Here is a 24,264-nt window from a genome sequence, read left to right as displayed (position 1 = left end):
TTTGGCCTTTGTTGCAGAGGAAAGTCTACCTGAAAAATCTGTATGACTTTCATTCTTCTGTGAAACATTAAAAAGATTTTTTTTTGTCCATTCAATGGACGTAAATGGTCTCCAAAATGGTTGTTACTAACATTCTTATAAATATCTTGTGTTCCGCAGAAGAAATTAATGTATGTTTGGAATGACACTAGGGCGAGTAAATGAAAAAAAAATGTAAATGGGTTATTATCCCTATAAGTGTATTTATGAATCCAGATTTTCTTTATCATTTATGCAAATGAGACGGGGAGGCATAGTAATTGCATGTTAAAAAAAAAAACATTTTGAGCAGATAACTGCCATTTCAAAAATCCATGCAGCCTCAATAAATATTAGAAATTATTGTAGGGCAGATTAAAATTTGTGAATGAAATTAAGCCACAGTGAAGAGTGTTAAACTGCACTTACAATAAATTCAGGAATGTTCCCTTCTCAGTAAAACAGACTAGAAACAGAATTCAGATAACCACTTTTGTAAACATTTATTGGTCTTTTAGAAACATTTTATTCAGTTTATTTGTCAATTTCACTCCCACGCTTTCATTATCTAGGTTCATTATTTAAATGTCTTTCCAGAAGCACAAGTTTGTCATTTAGCTTGATTTTGAGAGGTAGAAAGTGGGACATCTCAAATGCAAGGCTTTGGTATCCTGGGATGAAGAACAAAGGGTTGTGAGAATCTTTGAGCAACAATATATTGGTTGCATTCGCTTCCATTAACAGGTGTGTATATGTTTTCATAACTGGATCTTCAATGGTCAAATCCTCATTTTTGTCATATCTAGGAAATTAAAGGAAAAACATTGACAAATCACTCATTGCACATAATTATCAAATTATCTTTGATAGTTTGATGGTTACACACCTCCAGTTACTATTTAGCTCCAGGAACCGTGAGACTCCCGTTTGTGCAGCAAGTACATCGATGTGTAATGACACATCTGTGTGGCAAGAATGCAACTTAATGAGATTGCTTAGATTTCAATATTATTCAATTCAATATTAAATGAGCAATCAAAATCAACTTACTTGCTGTTGCTGGCATTAATCTATGTATCTCCTGCATTGCTTTCCCTCCTGGGTAGTTGTGATGGGAAACATACAGAGAAACACTTGTGTATACTCCATTTAACATCAAATGTCCTACCACAACTATGGAGCCAATTTTATACATCCATGACTTGTGGTAGTTCTTCAAACTGTAACAAAACAAAAGAGAAAGTAGAAACATTTGTTTAAATGAAATACTGTGGGGTTGAATATTAAGAAAGACATTTGCTCTTCCATTCCAAAAGCAGAGGGTCTTCTAATTATAGCACATTAAGTACAACAAGGCAGCTGTTTAAATGTCTCAGATTTGGTTTTAGTCACATGGTCAAGGAAAGGGGAAAAAATAAGATTGCAACCAATGATCTGCTCTGCTCCTCTATCTCTACTAGAGCTCTGCTCTTCCTGTAAAACTGGGTTCCAAGGCCAAATTTTACTTTTCCTAATAAATTTCTATTGTTGATATGCTAAGTAAGTAGCCAGAGGGTGGTGATATAAACAGTATATGAGCTATAAATACAGTATATATGAGCAAATCATTTGCAAGACCTAATATTATTAAAATCTGATAATAATAATCGTCAAATCTGATACTAAAGCCCCTGATAAATACAGCATATATTTGCAAAATGCTGTCTTGCTATTATATACATATTCATTGTACCTTAAGACTATCCTGTAATGCATGAAACGTCACTATATCAACATAAAAGCAAAACAGCCTAATTTAAAAAGAATATCAAGTAAAAGTAAAAACATATTATAACATATATATTACTAGGAGTTGTTTTAACTGAGAATGTAAGAAACACTGATGGATAATTTCAAATGCTTTCTGACAGAAAAAAACTAACAGTAACACTTTACAATAAGGTCACAATGGTTAACATTAATGTATTAACTAACAATGAGAAATACATTTGTTACAGAATATTTTCATCGTTGTTAACATTAGTTAATAAAAATGTAACTGCTCATTGTTTGTTCATGTTAGTTCAGTGCATTAACTAATGTTAACAAATACAACTTTTGATTTATTAATGAATTAGTAAATGTTATTAACATTAGCTAAGATTAACAAAGGCTGTAGAAGTATTGTTTATTCTTAGTTAATGTAACTAATGCAGTTAACTAATGTTAATAAACATTTTTCGTTTTTGTTGAATCAGTAATTAGTTTAATTAGCAGTAATGCAACAGGTTTTTTTATACAGATCTCACTGTTTTTGTGCATGATCAGAAAAGGAATCAAGTTTTTAATGACTTGATTGGATCTGCACCGTCTACAATGATCATTTTGAAATCAGATTCTAAATTAAAATAACACTGTCACTGGATTATCATGATGACACTTCATTGATTCTAAATAAGAGCGAAACTCAAAGTGGTGGTTATGTGAAGCCATACGTATGTCGTATTAAGTGCAAGAAAGAGACTTTTCTTTTTATTATTCTTTTCTCTGTGACGCTGCTTTGATACTATATGATGTACAAAGCACTATAAGTAAAACCGAATTGAATGACTGTGAAACAAACGCACTTTAATGGGGTCATGAAATGCAGTTTCAGATTTGTATACCATTTCTCAAGTTTAGCGTATAAAGTTCAAAGTTTTTTGCACTACGAAAATGGTACAATACGAGTACAAATTTTAATTTACATCATCAGTTGTTGTGCGTGGCAAAAAATAAATATACTTAGCAGTGTTGCATCAGAGGACAAAATGCTTGGCACTGCCATCTTTCAATAAAAGATATTTTGAATAAACATGTTGAGAATAATCTCCCGATTTCATATCCATGTGTTTCAGAAGGGTATAAAAGAATAATTCAAATTTTAAACTGGAGAGTTAGTTTCGAGTTCTGAAAATAGTAGTATGTTTTATTGTAGAGTAACCACTTAAATGTGTAATTATCAAGAAAATTGATTCTCCAGTTCATGACCCCTTTAACAACTACTATCAAAACATGTTCAGCTTACATGAAGGAACAACCGCAGGCAGCAATCATGTTGAACACGGGGAAGGTGTAGATGATAAAGCGGAGCTCCTTGTGGGGCAGAAGAGAGTACAGCAGAATGAAGCCTACGGTTACGATGAGAAGTTTTCTTGTCCGTCTGTCCAATAGGCCGAGTGGGATAAAAAGTATTGTGCTGCCGAGAGCTCGAGGGAGAGCAGAGTAAAAGTACCACAGAAAAGGGGAAGTTTGAGGCACAGAAGTAGTCAAGGAAAGATACAAAATTTTAACAGGAGACAGAATTGTGCATAAGTACTTTTTTGGGGGGTGAAATATTACCCTAGTGAAAAAAACCTATACCAAAAAGCATTTATTACATACTAAGTACACTAAAAATCCATTAACCTATTTACTGACATCGCTTGAAACTTACTGATATAAATATTGTAATTAAACTTTATTTGGAGTACTTATTTATTGCACAATGCACATTTCTTAATATTAAGCCTAAAATGTGTTTAATGTCACTATTAGTAAGGATAGTATGATCTCTGTATAATATCAGTCTTTAAATGCAAGATATTTAACCTGTACCTAAAGAATACTTGCAATAGTTCCATTTTAGCACAGTCAAATATACTTAAGTATAGCTTAGGTTAGACCTCAGTACTATTTCAGTATAACTAAAGTGCATTAAAGGGTTAGTTCACCCAAAAGTGAACCAAAAAATTCTGTCAGTAATTACTCACTCTCATGTTGTTCCAACCCCGTAAGACCTTCGTTCATCTTCGGAACAAGAATTAAGATATTTTTGATTAAATCTGAGAGCTGCCTCCATAGGCTTCTAAGGGATTGAAACTTGCCGGCCCAGAAAAATTTGTAAAAACATTGTTAAAATAGACCAAGGGACTACAGTGGCTCAACCATAAGTTTATCAATCGACGAGAATACTTTTTGTGTGAAAAAAAAAAAGACTTAATTCAACTATTAATTTTCTTCTGTGTGGGGCTCTGAGTGAGTTCACGTAGTGTAACATCGCAGCGCTTTCTAGGTTGTACATCAGAATGTAGGCTCACCATTGGCCGACGCTGGTCATGTGTGTGATGGGTGTGACTTACAACCCAGAAAGCGAGTTTATATTTAGCATTAAATAAATGTATTTCTAATGGATTTTAGTATAATTAATTTTTGTAGAAGGGTAGTAGGCCCAAAAATGAACATTCTGGGTAAAGGGTGACAATCTCACATTGCTCCATGCTGCAGTTTGCAAAAGGATATTCCCCAGTTGGAGCTTTTATTCATAACTGTGTTGTACCACAGTACCTGACCCTCAGGCCAGAGCAGCTTATTCCAGAAAACTGTGTCAACCATGACAGTGAGACCTACAAAAGAAAGCAAACACACTTTAGTCTGTGTCCACGTTTGCTCAGAAATACAACATCCGAACACAGAAAAATCTAAATTTAGTGTATAGGCTACTAAAAAGTAGACAAAATATTGATAGAATGAACAGGATTTATGCATCACTGACCCAAAGATAAAACACCAGCAGGTATGGCATGGTAAAGCAGCTGCAGAAAATGGAGTTTCCTGCTCAGGAGTGACATCAATAACATCAGGCCAAAGAGGAGAAACAATTCAGAGCGGAACACGATGATGGCCAAAGCAGAGAGCCAAATGAAGCAACTGTGTCTCTGGGCCAGCCAAGACGTGAACGCCAGCAGAACTATTCAATAAAACACAATTGGGAGAAACTTTTGTATGCTTAAAGTGCAGAATAGTGCACACATATTAATAGAAAAGGATGTTGTTACAATGCCATTTTTATTAATATGATTCTTATGGTGTTGTTTTAGCCACATACTGCAAAGGTTTTGGACTGACAACCACATTTCTAGAGTGAGGAATATAAATATTCCGATTTAGATGACTAACAGTGCTCATTATCGCAACAGATTAATTGATAAGCTCAGTCGATTTACCTTAAAGGGATAGTTCACCCAAAAATGAAAATTAGGCCATGATTTACTCACCCTAAAGTCATCCTAGGTGTATATGACATTCTTCTTTCAGACGAATACAATCGGAGTTATATTAAAAAATGTCTTGGCTCTTCCAAGCTTTATAATTGCAGTGAATGAATGGTTCTGTTTTGAAGTCCATAAAATTGCATCTATCCATCATAAAAGTGCTCCACACGACTCTGGGGAGTTAATAAAGGCCCTCTAAAGTGAAGCAATGTGTTTGTGTGAGAAAAATATTAAAATTTAAAACGTTACAAAGTAAAATTCTAGCTTCCGACCAAACGGCCATACGCAGTCTACTTATGCCTGAAGTGCAACTTATGACGTCAGAAGTAGCGTAGTGTGTCATGGCATATTTTTCTTACACATACTCATCGTCTCACTTCAGAAGGCATTTATTACCCCCCCCAGAGCAGTGTGGAGCACTTTTATGATGGATAGATGCAATTTTATGATGGATAGATGCACTTTTATGGATTTTAAAACAGAAACGGCCATTCACTGCCATTATAAAGCTTGGAAGAGCCAGGACATTTTTTAATATAACACTTGATTGTATTCGTCTAAAAGAAGAATGTCAAATACACCAAAGATACCTTGTAGGTGAGTAAATCATGGACTAATTTTCATTTTTGGGTGAACTATTTTTTTAACAAACAATTAACAGTCTATAAATCATAATACAATATTGTATTATATTAAGTCATGTTGGTTTAGCTTTGTTTTTTAAACAAAAGAATGAAACAACAAAATGGCTCCTAAAAAAACTCTAAATATTGCACCATGATATTGGCCAAACTCTACCAAAGAGCCCTAATTACTGGCTGTGTTATATGCTGACTGTACCTAAAGGCAAAACGATCACATTTGGGAGGGTTCTGGAACTGTAAAACATCAGATGGAACTGAGTAGAGCAGATGAAGCAGAACAGACTGGCCACCATTGACCCAAACTGCCTCCGGACCTCTCTCTGCATCTGCCATAGTGACAGAATCACACATAGTCCAAGAACTCCTCTCACTGCGGAACACAGAACAACAAAGTTGATGAAACTGAAACAAAACAAAAAAAGTAAAAAGTAAAATAATGTTAAGCAACAAATTGTGATATCAGATATACCTAGGATTTGAGTGTAAAACTTTGGTGCTTGCAGGAGGGCAAGCAAACACTTCATTGGTGCACTGAGTGCTGATATGAACAGTGGTCCAAGAAAGGTCCGTGGAACCACACCAGGAAACTCGTGGTGATCAAACTGGAGAAACCGTAATAACAAGGAATTAATAGAGACTTGATACACATCCCAATTCACGTACTTATGCATTATTCTGCACCATTTTGTAGTATAAATAGAGTGGGTAGTGTGTTCAACATCACACTGAAAAGAAAAGTGGAATGTTGTAGTGCTTGTTTGTACTATATACATGTCCAGATATATTTATTAGACCCACTTGAGGAAAGTAGAAAATTGTGTCATTTTGGACATAACTTAATCCACGTTGGTCTAATAAAGTCTAATGTTAAACAACACAGAATTGTCAAAGTACTACACGGCAATAGTTCTTTGGACATGTATACAAACAAGTCTCTTGATATGTTCCACTGTAATACCATGATTTTCTTTTCAAATACCGTAAACCGTATATGAATATTAATCAATCTAGACCATATTACAATCTGATAGTACCATGTACTATAACGTTAGTAGGCTAGCCTTCCTCCATAGTACTTTTCACGGAACTCTTTCACTAAAAACTGTTCAAAATCCACCTAATCACATGTAATCAAAAATCACGAGTGTCTTGAGTTTCACGCACTAAAACACAACTTATTAAACAGAACACAACCCAGAAAAAGCGTCGCTTTTGATATGAGCTTACCTTTTCAATTTCAAATCCGTGATACAGAACATCGTGAATTGCTTGTAAATTAAAACTTTCTTCAACTTTAGTGTAGGGACAGGTAAACAAATGTAGAAATACAACACTGATCATAAAAATTAGAAGACGACGCTCATTCACAGCTTCCTTCCGCGCCATCATAGATCTTAGCCCGTTTTACTTGTCCTTCAGCGCGTGCGCAAACGTCTGAGCTTAGAATTGAGTGGGTAGAAAAGAATTTTGACAGCAAAGCAAGTTCTGAAATGGGAGGGGCTTAGCAGACCGAAAGTTTTCTGTGATTGATCCGGTATGTTGGATCTAAATATATATATTTAACTCTTTGCTTTTGTATTCAATTCCGTGCATATTAAGGTTAGACAATTTCATTAGTCAGATGTAAATAGAGAGAAAAACCCGAAAGACTAATTTCCCTGTGTTTCCCTCGAGATTTTACTATTGGTTACCGTTTTTATAATGTTTTTTTTCTTTTCTTTTTTTTTTATGAGTTAAATAAGGTCTGTGGTAAACATAAGTTAGTTTTGTTAGTAGAACAATAGTTTTGTTCAACAACGTAAATTGCACACAACCATATAGAAAACGCTTTTTGAAGTTGTTACCCATATTAAAATATTATATTTATTAAAAACAATAATATTGTTTCGAATAAGTAAATAAACGTTTGAAGTGTGAGTGTGTGTTTTTGCAGCGTTGAGCAATTGAGCCAATCACAGACACGTCTGTTGATTTCTTGAACGCAATGGCGAATCAGAGGTTAAATTATAAACACTCAAATCCGGAATTTTTGTCCAATAGCTTGTTTGCACATGACTTCTCTGCTGATTTTCTACATAGGAAGCACTATCTTTTTTATTATAATTAAATGCCAATCACATTGCAAATAATAAACCTGACAATAGTCTAACACATAGTATAAAAACAAAATAAATTGAACAAATATAGACAACAACAAATAGTAAAATATACAGTATGATATATAAAATAATAATACAAGTTAAAAAAAGGGAGAAAAAGTAAATAATATAAACAGAAAAGGGAACAGGTATGAGATCATTATATAAATTGCATAAAAGCTTCACATAGAGACCTAGTGCGTTTTGCTTTACTATTTTTCAACCCAAGTAGTAACTCAATATAATTTTTCATATCTATCTGAAATAACAAAAAGTAGTTTTTTCCTTTAGCCCATTTTTGTGTATTATTACCAAGATTAACAATAAAAGCCACATTTGGTGGTAATCTTTGTCTATTAAAATAAATTTAAAAAACCTTTTTCAGAAAAGTAGTCTTTCATGCCTAAGCATTTACAAAGGAAACAAAATCTATCCGAAAGATAAATACAATTTAAAAACAAGTGGACAACATTTTCTTTCTCAGTCCCACAGAAATAACATTTAACATCTACATCAGTACGAAACCTAAAAAAACATAGGAAGCACTATTAAAAAAAACTAAAAATGCTATGTTTTGCGTCATTTATGGTTGTTCAAATCGGTCAAACCGAGAAAACACAAGAGCTCTTATTGTTTACAAAAACTTTTATCGTTTTTTAACTTTAAAAGTTGTTGCCTTTAATGGTGTTTTGCGTGTGCTGATACTGAAATTAATATGGATACCTGCTATAGCCTACCTTTTGTTTTGTTTTTGACTTGATGAAATATTCACATTCTTCATGGTATCGTTTGCAGGGAAGAGAAGCTATTTTATCCCAAGATCGTTTGGGATCATTCTTTATTGAAATAAATCAGTTTAAATTCATCATTATAAACATATATGCCACCAACAATAAAATAACAATTTAAAAAAATCAAGACATTTAAAGTCATATTAATCATTTACATTAAAAATGTTCCTCTGCTGGAGTAATTTAACAAAAGCGAAGATTATATATCATTACATAGGATTGCATGACATCTGTAAAAGTATTTTAATTGAAAAGCCATACTGCATGACTTTATTTTTCTTATAGATTTCTCAACATTTCTCAACAATGTGGACATTTCTACCATTATCAAGAATGGGCTGATGGGCTGCACAATTTTGATGACCATGTAATATTAACACTGCACCTCTGCCTTTTTTTGCAAAGCTCACATGTCATTTTTTATTGATATTATTTTTGTTTTCAATCATGTTCATGCTTTCATATAAATAAACCTCATTTGACTGGATTTGACTTTTCTCCTTGAATTGAAACCATTCTCTTTTATTTCATTTGAATTGCTTAAATTGTTGTAATATTGTAGCGGTAACGGTTCACTGAATCTTTCTAGTCACTCTGTTTTGCACATGTTGTAAGGATAGTGAATCCAACTAAATAGTGCCATTTTAAAATGTGAATATTACAAATGTGTTTAACCTGAATCACACTGCAGTTGGCAGAGCATCGGATATAATGGAGCAAAACAAACCAGAGGAAATATCCAAACCATGACACTGTTCTTTATGGCCATCTTCACTTTGAGGCATTGACAGCACATAATTATAATTTTTCATGTGTAAACTCTGGTAATCATCCACCTGTTGTCATTGTGGACTTACGCAAAAAGGGTGTTTCTTGCAGGTGAGTAGGGATCATCTTTTACAATGGCCAACACATTATAATATTTATTTTGAGATAAATGAGGTATATGTATTTCAGAGAGTGAGGTTAAGGATCCTCCTTCAGACTTTAATGGCCAAGTTTGAATAAAGGCTTTGTGAAAAGTGAGTACATGGTTTTCTCCATGTTCTGTTTTCAGTTTATATTGTGTAATGTTATGTATTTATAGACATGAATGTGTCTATTCCGTATGTTTGGAAAAATATATTTATTAATATAATAAACACAAAATCACTTTCAACTGTAAGAACTTTCAGCACAGTTTTCTTCTTGTTTGTTATTCTTTATCAACTCTCCAGGCTATGCTGAGAATCCATTTGTTGTGTCACCTGCATATGATATACAGTATGGGCTCCACTGATTGGTCCCCAAACCAGAGCCAAAAATTTGTTTTTTTACATTGAGTACTTCAAGCTCAGTCTAAAAAAAGATTTTGGAAGAGCAGGCACATATTGACATTACAGAAGAACGACTTTCAAATGAATGAATGCAACTCAAGTTGAAGATGTAAGATGTTGTAACTTTGCTGTGCTTTTTACAATTCTGTTGTCACAAAGCAAATTGACAACAACAAAAAAAATGTCCTTCTTGGGACCATGCAATGAGCAAGACTTCCATCACTGGCACTTTTGAAATTATTTTATAATGCAAAAACCCATATGTATTCATGGTTTGATTAAAGGATGTAACATTTCTAAAAAGAGCCTGTTATCGCCAGGATCAAATTAATTGAGTCTTTCTGATGTTCTAAGCTCCGTTCGTCTGCGATTCGCTTTGCTTTATCACGTCGCATTCAGTGTGAAAGGGCCTTAAGGCTGCAAAAAAGATGTCTGCCCAAAAGAAGTGTGTTTTTTGCTTAGTGTTGTTGCTTTTTTTTTCTCAGGTTGAGGCTTTGAGAAAACTTTTAAAGCAATGTGGCATAGACTCTAAAGGTTGTAAAATGGATCTTCTCCATTTCAGGGTGAGAGAATGAAAACAAGGAGCACTTATGACAAAGTATTTGAGAACATTTGGGGGGAGTCTGGTATTTCATTCTTGATGTGATGAAAATTTACAGTACTGTATATCAAAGTCACATGCTTCTGAATTTCTTTCCAAACTGGCACCTGTTTTACAGTATATATGTCCTTGAACAGAGCCATTAAAAGTCACTAATTGTGTGTTCTTTTCCTGTTTCCAAGTGGTTGGGCCGTGATTATGTTTCCTTGTGGAATTATGAACTCTGTCAAATTCAACATTAGAGTGAAAAGCCCACGAGATTATGCAGATATGTTGTTTTCATTAAAAAAATTCCCAAATATTAGTGCACAGGGATTAGTTACATACCAACTTACTTGATCCTGAATTAGCTGAGGCTACCCTGGAAAACATCACTGCAAGCAGAGATGTGAAACTTCATGTCAATTTAATGTTCAATGGTTAATGTTGAAAAAAGACCCACCTGATGTCGATGGTCATCCATCAACAGGTTCTGCTGAGCTTTATATGATACTTCTCATCAGACAAAAGATGAAATGGACAGATTGGACTGTTCCAGAATTATTTGGATGGCTTAACTTGCAGATTTCAGAGCAGTTGTTTTCTGGCATGCGAAAAAATAATTACTTTATGAATTCTTGAATCTTCCTAATGCCTTAAACTTTACACCACAATGAGCAAATAAATCAGAAGGCTCTGGAGGACCTCAAACAAGATTGTCATGGGGACCTGACCTTTGACTGTTCTGGAAAGGCAGTTTTAGGTGTTTATTTTATATTCGTTTTGATATACTATCCCATTTTTGTTAAATGTGACAACACAGAACACTTCTTTTCATTTTTTGCAGTTTATCCAAAAATGGGTGTGAGCATTCAAAGCCACTGTTCCACAAAAAAACCCCGAATGGTATGTATCAATTATGTGCAAGCCCTTTTAAGCCATTATGTTTTGCAACTTATCTTTTTTTTTCCACTTTTTAAATGTTGGGTTGTGGTTGACTTCATGTTCAAAAAAATATTTTATGTTTGGGTGAACTATGTTCTGTATGAGTGTGAAATCAGTGAAAGATGGTCATGCTTGACAAGAGAGAATCTCATTACATTGGGGAGAACAAAGGAAATGGATTCTATGGTAAGTAATGAGTATGAGTATGTTGTGCACAGTAACTTGTAGAGTTTTTTTTTTATTTTTTATTTTTTTAGAAATGTGGGGAATCTATCACCATTTTTAAGTGAGAAGTGCTTACTTGAGAATTGAGAAGGCAATGATACAGAAGCAGGGAAGTCCAGCCTTTGACCCTTTGTGTAGTCTTCCAGTAAGTGCTTTAAGATATATCTATACAATACAATTTTTAGATTCAAATATGACCTTATCTTTTACAAGACATTATCTTCTGTGTCAAAGTGATGTATATGAATATTTGCAAACATTTATTGCTGCTGTCAAACTCATTGCTTGGGCTGGTCTCTCTGTAGGTTATGAAGGCACAAAAGATAGACATTTTCTTCTTTGACTCCCTATATTCGATGCAGGCACAAGGCTTTGGACATGAGCCTTATCGAATCATCCTAATGTTACTGAAAGAAGATATCTCTTGGCAGGCATGTTCCCCTGGCTTGTCCACACTGTTTAAACACTTGTTATTAAGCGGTCATGTTCCCCTGACTTGCACTGTTCATCAGACATGCATGTTTGGCAGTCATTTTCTCTGACTTTTCAATACAAGTAATCACTATTTTTCCATCATGATCGATTGTTGAAAGCAAGGTGTTCAATATATATCTGTTTTCTTCCTTTAATTCTAAAACAGCTCTAAAAATGTGTTCAGAATTACTTTGGTTGCATACAGAATTTGAAATCTTTTGTATGTTATTGACACTGATTTGTAACATTAGCAAGGCTGTGGGACACCACCTGACTGGTTCCTGGACCATGGACAGAGTATTCTGGTCTGGATCTAAAAGGGATGTAACCGTCATTTGCTGAAAATGTTTAACCATTTTCATTGAACATGTAATTTCACAATACGAAACAGGGGCTTCCTAAACAAGAATATGGTATCGACTAAAATTGTCAACCACCACTAGCTTTCAGTAGCGAAGCTGTGTTATTTATACAGGGCAGAGGTTGAAAACAAGTTTCTCCTGAATGTTTTTGTGATTTCGCAATCTCTTAAAGTTACAGTATACAGCCACGTCTGCTTCATAATACATTAAAAAGCAATCTTTGTGGGTAAAGCACCCTTGCCTTGGAATTTCAAGGGGAATCGTATGTGTTTAGATAGGTCAGATGTTCAGATGGATTTTTGATCCTGAAGAGTTTAATTCGCTGGTTCAGGTGTGTTAACATGTTTACACTGGGACAAAAAATCTTTACTTACATCTTTGGAATTTGTTGCTCACATGTAAACACAAAAATCAGCATGATTTTAATCAGATATATATCTGATATCTGAACATCTGACCTACATCTAAACACATATATCCGATTCCCCTTGAAATGTATGGATTTATTATACATACATATTGGTCTCTTTTTAAAAACATCAAACATATCAACAGTTACCAAAAGTTTAAAAGGTACAAACATTAAAGTAAAGGTAAGCTCCAAAGTAGTAGGCTAAATTCATGTTTTACCTTAAAAGAAAAGGCACAATGAGGTCTTTGACTTCTTGTTTTAAGCTTCACAGTTCAACCTTAAAAAACATAACACTTTACAATAAGGTTACATTTGTTAAGTTCCTTCATTAGGTGTCATGAATTAACAATGAACAATCACGTTTTACAGAATTAATCTTGGTTAACGGTTTGTGTTAGTTAAGTGCATTAATTGATGTTAAAACATGTTAAATGTATAATAAATTCATAAATACTTGCTCTAAAGTTGCTTAATGTTAATTCATATAAGCTTAGTTTAAGAAATATAGGTTAAGATATTGCTTCAGACATGTTCTTTTAGAAGGAATGAAAGTTTTCTTAATCGATTTTCATATAGGCTAATGTTGAACATGGCAGAATGAATACATAATTTGGTTGTATTTTATAGTCAACTGACCTCTAACATAGCACTTTATATAGCTAATACAGGTTGTTTCAAAGCAGCTTTACAGTGACAAACAGGAAAATAATGATTAAATGATGCAAACAGAATTCAGATAATTTCAGTAGTGTCATTTTGTCATTGGTCAATTCAGTGTTGATTCAGTTAAGTTCAATACTTGTAAAGTTATAGAGACAAGAGTGATGTCATTGTATGGTTATGATTCCAGGCTGCATCACAATTCAGAATATTACATCTCCAGCTCTTTCTGCTAGAAGATCGGGGTACATCAGTATATAGTAGCCTAATGTAGTAGCCAGCCTACGTAAGTAATGTGATTCCAATTCAAGACTTGCCTGAGACAGTCATACAGCCTTAACGCTAGACGGCGAAAGTGAAAAGGGGGAAAAAAGAGGAAATGGAGGAAGAAGAAGAGCGGTACAAGTGACGAGATCAGCGATTCCCTAATTGGTTGTTTCGTTAGAGGGGGGGCGTAACTTGTAGGGGCGTGGTTTGTAGTGCTGCGTGCTTGACGCAGTCGGCTACGCTTAAGCGTGGAGGCAGTTCATTGGCTCGTATGTTGATGGGCAGGAAAACTCTCCAATAAGATAAAGACACAATGTTACCGAAGGGCTGACGCGGAAATCTGAATCGAATGTCTAGCTGGTGTGGCGGCATGGAAATATGTAAAAGTGACAATCTACACATCTTCATTATTAACGTGTCATAATTTCAGGCACTAGATGTTTATTCAGGGCATCTTAACTATCTGGAGACAAGCCCATAAAAACAGCGTTTTATTACTAGACAACATATGAGCTAGACCACACACTTGATGAAACCATGTTACTCTCATGTAGTATTTTTTACTTTGTGTTTGTTGTTTTGTTTCTATCGCCTACCTATACCAAGGACTTTAACGCATTATGCTCAACATGCAGACAATTAGTCGACAATTTTGACAAGGTATGTATCTATCTCCATATATATATATATATAAGATAGCACATTTGAATCGACACATTTCATTAATTAAAGTTTGTTTTAAAATGATTAAACAATCTATACTGTTCAGAAAAGTGTTAGTTCGTAGAAGTGTGGGATCAGAGATGCTTCATTAATTAAAGTGGTATTCAGATATGTTAAAATGGGATGCAAGTGTCCAAATATTTTTTTTTAGGTTCACTTTAGATGTTAAGTGTTAACCTATGCATTTTTTGCAGGGTCTTGAAAAAACAGAGAATCAAAATTTTGGTGGTGGAAACACAGCATGGGAAGAGCGAAAACTCTCCAAATACGAGTCGAGGTGAGAAGAATAACATTTGACAAAACATCTCAAAACAACATTTACTTGTGTGCACTAATGAAATGCTCTACTGTAACTGTCATTGACTAAAATGTGTGTTTTCTTCAGTGAGATTAGGCTGATGGAGATCCTGGAGGGTGCCTGTTACAGCAGCAGTTTTGAGTGTAACCTCATGTTGGAGGAAAACGAGGAACACTTTGAGACATGGTGGTTCAAGAGGTCAGAACTCAGATGAAGAATTTGTGCCATAATAACCGAGGACTTCATTCTCAAGGCTGTGGTATAATGTGTGCCGTCACGTCTAGTGCACTGTGGAGTAGGCAAGCCTTTCTGAGCGTTCTTCATTTGACCTGTTTGCACTACAGCGATTTTGTGATGCTACAGCTGTTGTCAAGTATAGGTCTACCACTCTCTCAAAGACAAAGCAGCAGCATCATCGTATACTTGGCTACGGTGACCAGCTGTCTTGCATTTTGTGGAAAAGACCAGAAATTAGGAGCCTGCATTTCAATTAGGCCATTATTATTTTTTTCTTCCCTGAGAAAAAAATTGTTATTGGCATTTAAAAATTTATTTGTGCAGCCGTCATCAAGTCTTTCTAAGGCTATAGTCCTCCTCAGTATTGAATGAGAAGGTCTAGAAAGGGTAGATGGCTATGCCATAAAGCTTTTTTTCCTCTGCAGTCACGGTACAAAAAAAACCTATTAAAATAAATTTTGGCTATAAAAAAATTTTTTTTTTAAATTTATTTATTTTATATGAAACATTTTGGCTTTAAAAAAAATGTTTTTTTAAAATATATTTATTTATTTTATATGAAACATTTTTAACATCGAGATTTTTTTTCTCTCATTATTTTTTCATTTTTTCTAACTTTATTTACCTTTAACTAGATTTGATAAATAAATAAATAAATAATAGTAATTTAAGCACATTCCTTCAACAAATTCAAAGTAAATCACATTTTCATGCATAACCCTTTTAATTCAGCTCAAAATATCTTACATTGGGCGTCTTTGCCGACCTCTTGTGGAAAAAAATAATATAACATATTTCATGACACTTGCCAATAGAGCCTATTTGGTGCAAATGAGCTGTTCCGGTGGGTCCTAGTGTCATTTTCAGTTTGTATTCAGATGCACATGTAGACATTTATAAAATCATTTTTTGGTAAAGGTTTAGCTTATTTAGTTTGAATTTTGAGCAATTTTAGTTTTTTCTATGTGGATTGAAGCATTCCTCGCATTCCATTCATTTTTTGCTGACAATGGATGTGTAGGCCTACTTTGTCAAGTCAAGTCATCCTCATTTATATAGCGCTTTTAACAATGTAGATTGTTTCAAAGCAGCTTTACAGAGATAAACATATAATTTAAGGTAACAGAGATTGGTTTAGTTTTATAGTGGTTCTTGAAAAATGTTTTTTCCAGCTAAAGTTAGTTTTGATTGATTCACCTCCGTCTAAATGATAGTTTGTTATTAAATTAGGGGCCGCTAAGACGACACGTTCTCTCTAAACAGACTTAATTTAATCGAATTAAGAAATTAAGTCTTAACAGAATTGTCTGTTTCTCTATTGCAGGAAAACAAAACACCCGGATCTGTTTAAGTGGTTTTGTGTAGAGACCATCGAAGTGTGCTGCCCTAAAGGTTCATTTGGTCCTGACTGCAACAGTAAGTGAATTAAGCCCGACTGTGTTAGGCTACAAACACATTTAATGCAATTGTAAATACAAATGCTTGGCAAGTGAACAGTAAGTTGTTCACTGCCGTTCAAAAGTTTGGGATTGGTAAGTCTCTTCTGCTCACCAAGGCTGCATTTATTTGATTAAAAATACAAAACAAACAGTAATATTTTGAAATATTATTACAATTTAAAATAACTGTTTTGTATTTGAATATATTTTAAAATGTAATTTATTCCTATGAAGGCAAAGCTGAATTTTCAGCATCATTACTCCAGTCTTCAGTGTCACATGATCCTTCAGAAATTATTCTAATATGATGATTTGCATCTCAATAAATATTCCTGATTATTATAAATGTTGAAAACAGTTATATACTTTTTTTTTCAGGATTCTTTGAGTGTAAAGTTCAAAAGAGCAGTGTTTATTTGAAATGGAAAGCTTTTGTAACATTATGAATGTCTTTACTGTCACTTTTGATGCAATTAATGCATCCTTGCTGAATAAAAGTATTAATGTCTTTTTTTTTTTTTTATTCTTTCAGACGCCAAACTTTTGAATGGTAGTGTAATGTTTCAAAAGCTTTCTATTTCAGAGAAATGCTGTTCTTTGAGATTTCTATTCTTCAAATAATCCTGAAAAACATTGTACACAACTGTTTTCAACATTGATGATAATAATAATTATAATAATAATAATAATAATAATAAATGTTTCTTGAGCAGCAAATCATCATATTAGAATGATTTCTAAAGGATCATGTGACACTGAAGACTGTAATGAGTGTAATGTAATGAATGCTGAAAATTCAGCTTTACCATCAAAGAAATAAATTACATTTTAAATGCATTTAAACAGAACAGTTATTTTAAATTGTCATAATATTTCACAGTATTTTTTTTATTATTATTAAATGAATGCAGCCGAAGAGACTTATAAAAATCTTACCGATCCTGGACTTTTGAACTGCAGAGAATACACTAAACACGTTTTTGGATTACTCTAATCTCAGTACTAAAGAGAGACAAAAGAGTAATTTTCAAATCTGTGGTCCATTAAACTGGCTAGCTGGCTATAAGCTGATGGAAGTGGGAGGGAAACCATATTTCAGAGCTTTTGCATACAAAAGTTCTCAGAACGCATGCAATTGAGTTTGTTGAGCTAGAAGAGTTTTCATTGATAGACTTATGTTGTTGGAGACTTTAATGTTCCCATCTTGAGATGATGAAAGCTTATCTTGTAAAATTGTCGCTTATCTTATAAAATTGTCTCTTATTTTGCATTATTTTAAGCTTGCGTTGGAGGAGCTGAGAGACCGTGCCATGGTAACGGCAAATGTGATGGAGACGGAACAAGGGCTGGAAATGGAAAGTGCAGTTGTGATAAAGGATATGAAGGAGAGTTTTGTTTGGACTGCAGTGATGGATATTTTAGTGAACTGAGGAACGATACATTCTCCTTGTGCAAAGGTACACAAACTTGATTACCCTCTTATGCAGTGGCTATAAAAAAGTATACATACCCCTACTAAAACAGCTTGTTTTTGTTATAAAAATGTGAAACTAAGATAAATCATATCAGAACTTTTGCACCTTTAATGTAAAAAAATTGCAACATATGCAGTGCCACTGAAAATCAAAGGGACACGTTTCTGAGAAAAAAACACAAAAGAGATTTGCAGTACAGTAGAGTTTTTCTCTCTCTCAAATATTACACACACACAATTTGTTTTATTACACGCATACAAACCACACTCTAACATCCATACCAACACACACAATATACAGAAGCAGAAAACAGGAATAAAGCGAGTATTTGCTTTATCGGCCAAACCTGAGAAAATGGCTCAATCTGGTAAAAAAAAAATATATATTCACAAATTAGTCTATTAACATAGACTGCACCATTTTATAGTTAAAGGGCCCTGGGATTAAAAATTGCAGTTTTAATAGGTTTCAATGGGGACCTTTATGTCCTTAAGGTCCTGAGTGTAACAATTTTGTGTGTAAAATAGATTTATTAAAGGAAATGGGGGTGAAATAGTAAAATTCCAACGCAAATACACACTTGTGCCAAAACTGATGCAGTTGGCATTAACACATGCAAAATTATCCAAAAAAAACTGAAAAAGACAAAAATGCACCTTTTTTCATGCAAGTGTTCCTTGAATTGTCAGCTTAATTTGTGTTAGCTGCTTGAAGAAAGTGAGTTGCCTATTTCACTAGGAGAGTCAGTCATCCGCAGTGCGAGGAGAGCATGTAAACATTTTACGGTCTCTGCAAAGGTTGTGATATGACGTCAAACTCTGTGGCGCCTTTAAAAAAAAAAAAAATTCTACATATAACAAATAATCCAGATTGTAAAAATATACAATCTACTCCACTTTACTACAAAAAGTAAGTGTTCTTTTAATTCAGCTAAGAGGTCATGATGTGGCATAGCAATCTTCTATTGGTCACATGTCTTCATGTGATATGAATTTGCAGGTCAGAGTTAACCAAACTTGAACTTTGGAACGCATCAAAATCCGCAAAACCTTTTCGCGTGAGCTTGTGTTTCCAACATTCGCATGGGTTTGAATGCAAGTCAATGAGCTAGTGGCAATAATATAGTGACTTCTCGTGACTGATCATTAGTCTTAATTTTGACTATACTTTCTCCACTTGTTGATGACCGCCTTTACTGTGGTCCATATATCTAATGCTTTGAATTTTTTTTGTAGCTTTCAACAATGAGATCCCATTGATGCTTTGTAATCAATTGTGGCCCACGGATCTTAGTTGCATGCAACCAAGAAGATGGCAGAAAAATCTTACAAGAAAAATTGACATTTATATTATACCTGTCTTCACCTGAAGTGACTATTCCACGAGGTTGATGATGAGTGCAAAGTTGCAAAAGTTCTATGATTTAGCTTTTTAATTTTTACAAACTAGCTATTTTAACAGAGAAGTGTAGACTTTTTATATCCACAGCATGTTCTATACTAATGAAAATACTTTTCTTGTTTATACTAATGTTAATATCATACTAATCATACTAATATTTGAAAAATTTAGTTTATCCATTTACTTTGGGTTCCAAAAGTGAGAACACCTTGAAAATATGGAATTTAAAATCTAAAATCTGGAAAAGGTTTTAGAAATTTGAAAAATCAAATACAAAATAAAATAGGTGAATTGGTGCATGCTGTTATTAAAGCAAATGGTAAAGTCATTATGATGTACATTTGTCAATGCAAATTTTTATGATTTATGCTGATGATAATTGAGATTATTTATTTATATTTTGAGAGTGCCATGAGTCTTGTGTTACCTGCACTGGAGGAACCAATCAGGATTGTAAAGAATGTAGGAATGGTTGGGAGGAAGACCAAGGAGGAGCATGCATTGGTAAGAAAGCTTCTCATGGCTACAGTGAACCCATGACTCTGGGAATTTTATTTTTTACTTTATTTAATGCCTGCAAAACGCATGGAAAACTGTGCATGTGCATTTTTCTAGTTCTGTTTTAAAATATTTAATTGATACAGAGTATAGTCGTGTCAGCTCTTATTGACTAGTCTGATGGTTCTTGTAGCTGTAGTCCCAGTTGTGACTTTTGGTGTTTGTATCCAAAGTGATGGACTTTACTGGCAGCTGTAATGCATTACTTACCATGTTATCTTTCAGATGTATCATTATTTGAGAGACAAGCCTCTTCCTAAAGTAATTGTTTGCCTTGCTATCCGTCTTTGCCACTGCATCTGCTATAATCTCACACATTTGTAGACGATGGTACAATGTAGATTGGTAACACCATACTTTGTCATCAAATAAGGAACCCTCCCCACTCAGAGAGTCTCATTCACTAATAATTGCATGGATTATTTCGTATTTGTACGCACAGGAGAACTTCTCACTCTTGCATGTGCACTTGAATTTCTTAATCTTGTTGTAATGTTAGTGAATTTGGAGTGTTGTAAATGCTAATCTGTGCATGAGGTTAGTCATTTGCATAAAATGCCTTCAAACCATCTCCATATAAGGGCTTTCTGCACAACCTTTCCTTTAGAGCCTTTCGTCAACCTAGCAACAAACTATTAAACTCCTTTTATACAGACCCAGATTACAGACCTCACATTAGCCAGCTGTACATACATGTAAATCTGTTATTCAGAGAAACCTTGCAGCTTTTCTTACTTGTATCTGCTTAACACAATTATAAAGCCGCATAGAGAAACTGCTTTTTGCCTATGTGGGGTTGTAGTTCCTGCGTTTTTTGTTTGTTTTTTTATTTTATTTTTATTGTTTTCCGTAAATTACAACAAATTGTTGTCCAAAAGTTTTTGGTGTGATTGATTTGAATGATTTCACGCACAAATTTGTGCGCACAAGCTGAATGAGAGATGTGACCTTACTCTTAAAATTATGTTGGAACGGAAGAAGCCCAGTTTATTAAAGAATTTGTACATTTTTAGATGTTTAATATTTGTGATTGTGTGATTTCTATGTCTCATATTTGTCTTTACCCGTACTGGTCCTGCATTTTCCTCATTTTTCAAATTTTCTCCATTGCAGACATCAATGAGTGCACCATAGATTCAGCTCCATGCGCAGATAACCAATACTGCTTAAACACAGATGGTTCATTCTCCTGTAAAGGTTTGTTGAAATAATAATAATTATGTACCCTGTATTATTTTAGCTTTATCATTAATCACATTACTAAAGTAAGGTGTTACTGTTATTATATATCCCAGCATGCAATACCGGATGCTCCGGTTGCAAAGGACCTGGTGCCAATAGCTGCCTCACCTGTGCTGATGGCTATAAGGATGAAGAAGGCACCTGCACGGGTATCACTTATCTTCATGCTCATAAACATTGTGTAACATATCATACCTGGGTTTGCTTTGTCTCACATGGTAGAACTTGAATGGCAATGACTGGAGTTGGACCATGCACTCTTTCATGCCTTCGTAGATATGTGAACAATTGGAAGCAGTGTGTATTAAAGAACAGCAGGAGTGTGTTAAGGTTAAAGAAAGCATTATGTGCTAGTGTGCTACTGCTTTTAGACAAAGTCCATAGTGAATGTTCATTCTTGGCGTGAATAGCTACTTGCACTCTTATTATTTACTTACTCTCAAGTTGTTATTGCAATGGCATTAGATGGTGACTTAACATTTTAATAAAGTACACATGAGTCTCAGCAAAAAAAAGTATGATGGTATCGCTGATCATTTTCCAAGTGCTGTAAAATCAGGCTGTTTTCAACCAAATTTGATCAGAGCACATGGAAAACTATAAGCTGAATACTTTATTGCTGACAATCTTGGGTGCTTTAAGAGTTTAAGTGAATTTACTGTCATTGGATTGAATTCACCCAAATAAATATTAATGAAATTATGTTTTGTGTAAGATGCAGATGAAAGAAATCATACAGCTTAATCAACATTCAACACTCAAACAACACAGGCTAAATTTGAAATGCAGTAGCATACCATATTCCTAAAAGATGCAGAAAATTGCAGAAATGGTCATAGTGGTGGTACAACCGAATGCTCAAAAATGAATACTATAAAACTGAGGTTTTCAAAAGAAAAGCAACATTTCTACAGTGATGTTCAGCCTTTTTTCAATATCTGGGAATCACACAGATACCAAAAGCATGTTAACAATGACACTAGTTGGAGTAAGAGGGCAGATTTCCACCCTAAGAATAAATTCCTAAGTTTTACACATAAATTCATACTTCTATAATTTTGCTCTTTCATTTCAGAAGAGAACAAGGATGTGCCTGGATTTAATTCTGAAGGTGTCCAAACTGGTGACTCGCCTGAAAAACATGAAGACCTCTGATGTCACATGGCTTGGATGCAGAAGAAAACGACCACCAGGACACAAAAAGAGCAAAGAGACCACTAGAATCTGCACCAGTTGATGCTGTTAGCTCTTCGTCTGCAATAATCAAGACTGAAAGGCACTTACTTCTTAATGAGCAAGGTTTAATCAAGATGCATTTACAGATACATCTGGTTTTTTAACTTATATGCTGATTTGGATGTTGTTTGGATGTTGTATTTTTCTTTTTGTTTGTTTGTCCTGAAAGTGAAATAAAGTCAAACTAAATCATCCATTTTGTTTCATTTTCAAGAGGTTATATTTAAGCAGACTTTTTTTTTTTTTATAAACCATATTGGAAGTGTTTAGATGGTTGTGAATAGAGCTATTACGATATACTAACTTTGAAAATAAACCTTCCACATTTTTAATGATTTAAACAGTACAGTATATACACCATTTTAGTCTAAATGAAGTGAACATTGCTGCATCAGTAAAAACTCTTGATCCAGTGTTTGGATTGTGGGGGAAACCAGAGTACCTGGAAATATTAATAAGTTGGAAAAAATATTGAACAAATAAACATGCACTAGCAATTTAAAAATTGCAAAAGAACATTTGTATTCATATGTGTAACTTTTACAGTTGTTTTATATAGTCTTATACACTGTCCCATTTTGTACAATTTTTGTGGGTCCAGTAGAAGTAAATGGGGTTTTATATAACAGAAGAAATTTAATACAATGGTGTGTCACCCAACAACTTCGCATTCCATCGCATTCCATAGTGAAATTCACATGCTCAGTCCTTGAGTTAAGATAATTCAAAAACATCAACATCTCTGCAGGTGTAGCCTTAGTGATCATAAAAATGTCATCAATGTACCGCTTGTAAAGCAAAATCTTAGGAACATTAGAAACATTTTTATGACTGAGCATGTGAATTTCACTATGGAATGCGATCCAGTAAGCATTAGTTTCCTTGATGTTCGAGTATATATAAATGACGGGAAACTCCATACCGATCTATACCGAAAATCAACGGATCGCAACACTATTTTAAGAGGCGATAGTTTCCATCCTAGACCTTTAATTAAGAGTTTACCTATCAGTCAATTTAAGCGTGTGCGTAGAATCTGTAGCACGGATGAATCATATACTCACCAATCCAATGTTTTAACTAAAAGATTCTTGAATCGTGGTTACCGTACAGAATGGATCGAAAATGCCAAAAAGAAAATCAATGAGACCTCTCAAATGCAGTGTTTGCGAAAACACGCGATAAGAATACGCAAGTTCTCAATGCTCCCATTTGTACGATAAAGTAGGCTACTCAGCATTGGGTGCGGAGTTTCGTAGCATTTTAAATAAACATTGGCATATCATTTCAAGTGATCCTAAATTATCAGGTGTCTTTAAAAATGGTCCAAAACTAGTCTTTAAACGCCAAAATAATCTTCGTGACTTGCTTGTGAAATCTGAATATCCTTCACGCACGAAACATGGTATTCCAACTCTTCCCCCAGGGAATTACAGGTGTGGTAATTGCGCCCAGTGTGCTTTTACACACAAATGTAAGAATTTTAGTCATCCACGTACTGGTCATGATATTCCGATACGTGGTACTATTACTTGTTCTTCCACTTATGTGATTTATCTAATTCGGTGTACTTGCGGTCTTGCATACGTGGGAAAAACATTTAGACAATTGCGTACCCGTATTAGTGAACATCGCAGTACCATTAGGACTGGTGATATGCGCAGCCCTATAGCGGCTCATTTTAGAAAAGTAGGTCATAATGTCAGCGCCTTGCAGTATATTGGCATAGAAAAAGTAACAAAACCCTCAAGAGGAGGAGATTATGAGAAAAA

The 24,264-nt window shown here is 34.4% G+C and overlaps 2 protein-coding genes across 2 annotated transcripts; one reads left to right on the top strand and one right to left on the bottom strand.

Moving 5' to 3' along the window:
* Positions 1-496: 496 nt before the first annotated feature.
* alg12 (ALG12 alpha-1,6-mannosyltransferase) lies at positions 497-7,142 on the bottom strand. The gene is made up of 9 exons (XM_077233895.1): positions 6,941-7,142; positions 6,183-6,315; positions 5,910-6,083; positions 4,571-4,765; positions 4,319-4,421; positions 3,065-3,289; positions 1,069-1,238; positions 905-980; positions 497-820 (listed from the first exon to the last, which is right to left on the bottom strand). The coding sequence occupies exons 1-9, from the start codon at positions 7,100-7,102 to the stop codon at positions 583-585; spliced, it is 1,476 nt and encodes a 491-aa protein (XP_077090010.1). The 5' UTR covers positions 7,103-7,142; the 3' UTR covers positions 497-582.
* A 7,047-nt stretch (positions 7,143-14,189) lies between these two features.
* On the top strand, positions 14,190-22,686 carry creld2 (CRELD disulfide isomerase 2). The gene is made up of 9 exons (XM_077233893.1): positions 14,190-14,543; positions 14,801-14,883; positions 14,992-15,102; positions 16,466-16,557; positions 17,861-18,037; positions 19,862-19,960; positions 21,128-21,211; positions 21,310-21,405; positions 22,332-22,686. Exons 1-9 carry the CDS (start codon positions 14,421-14,423, stop codon positions 22,409-22,411), a joined length of 945 nt encoding a protein of 314 aa, XP_077090008.1. The 5' UTR covers positions 14,190-14,420; the 3' UTR covers positions 22,412-22,686.
* Positions 22,687-24,264: the final 1,578 nt, after the last annotated feature.

The sequence above is a fragment of the Siphateles boraxobius genome, unplaced genomic scaffold (assembly GCF_051911475.1).
Source record: "Siphateles boraxobius isolate OS27281-9 unplaced genomic scaffold, OSU_SipBor_1 19, whole genome shotgun sequence".
NCBI classification, from domain to species: domain Eukaryota; kingdom Metazoa; phylum Chordata; class Actinopteri; order Cypriniformes; family Leuciscidae; genus Siphateles; species Siphateles boraxobius.
Note: the sequence above shows the minus strand (reverse complement) of the source record. Positions and strands in the feature narration are given on the sequence as shown.

Bases quoted from the DNA above. Each gene is read 5' to 3' on its own strand.
- alg12 (XM_077233895.1), bottom strand. From the start codon at position 7,102: ATGATGGCGCGGAAGGAAGCTGTGAATGAGCGTCGTCTTCTAATTTTT. The intron at 6,084-6,182 runs GTATATCTGATA...TGTGTTCCGCAG, and splicing joins GTTTTACACTCAAATCCTAG to TGAGAGGAGTTCTTGGACTA. The intron at 981-1,068 runs GTAAGTTGATTT...CTTGCCACACAG, and splicing joins ATTAATGCCAGCAACAGCAA to ATGTGTCATTACACATCGAT.
- creld2 (XM_077233893.1), top strand. From the start codon at position 14,421: ATGTTACTCTCATGTAGTATTTTTTACTTTGTGTTTGTTGTTTTGTTT. The intron at 14,884-14,991 runs GTGAGAAGAATA...TGTTTTCTTCAG, and splicing joins CTCTCCAAATACGAGTCGAG to TGAGATTAGGCTGATGGAGA. The intron at 16,558-17,860 runs GTAAGTGAATTA...CATTATTTTAAG, and splicing joins ATTTGGTCCTGACTGCAACA to CTTGCGTTGGAGGAGCTGAG.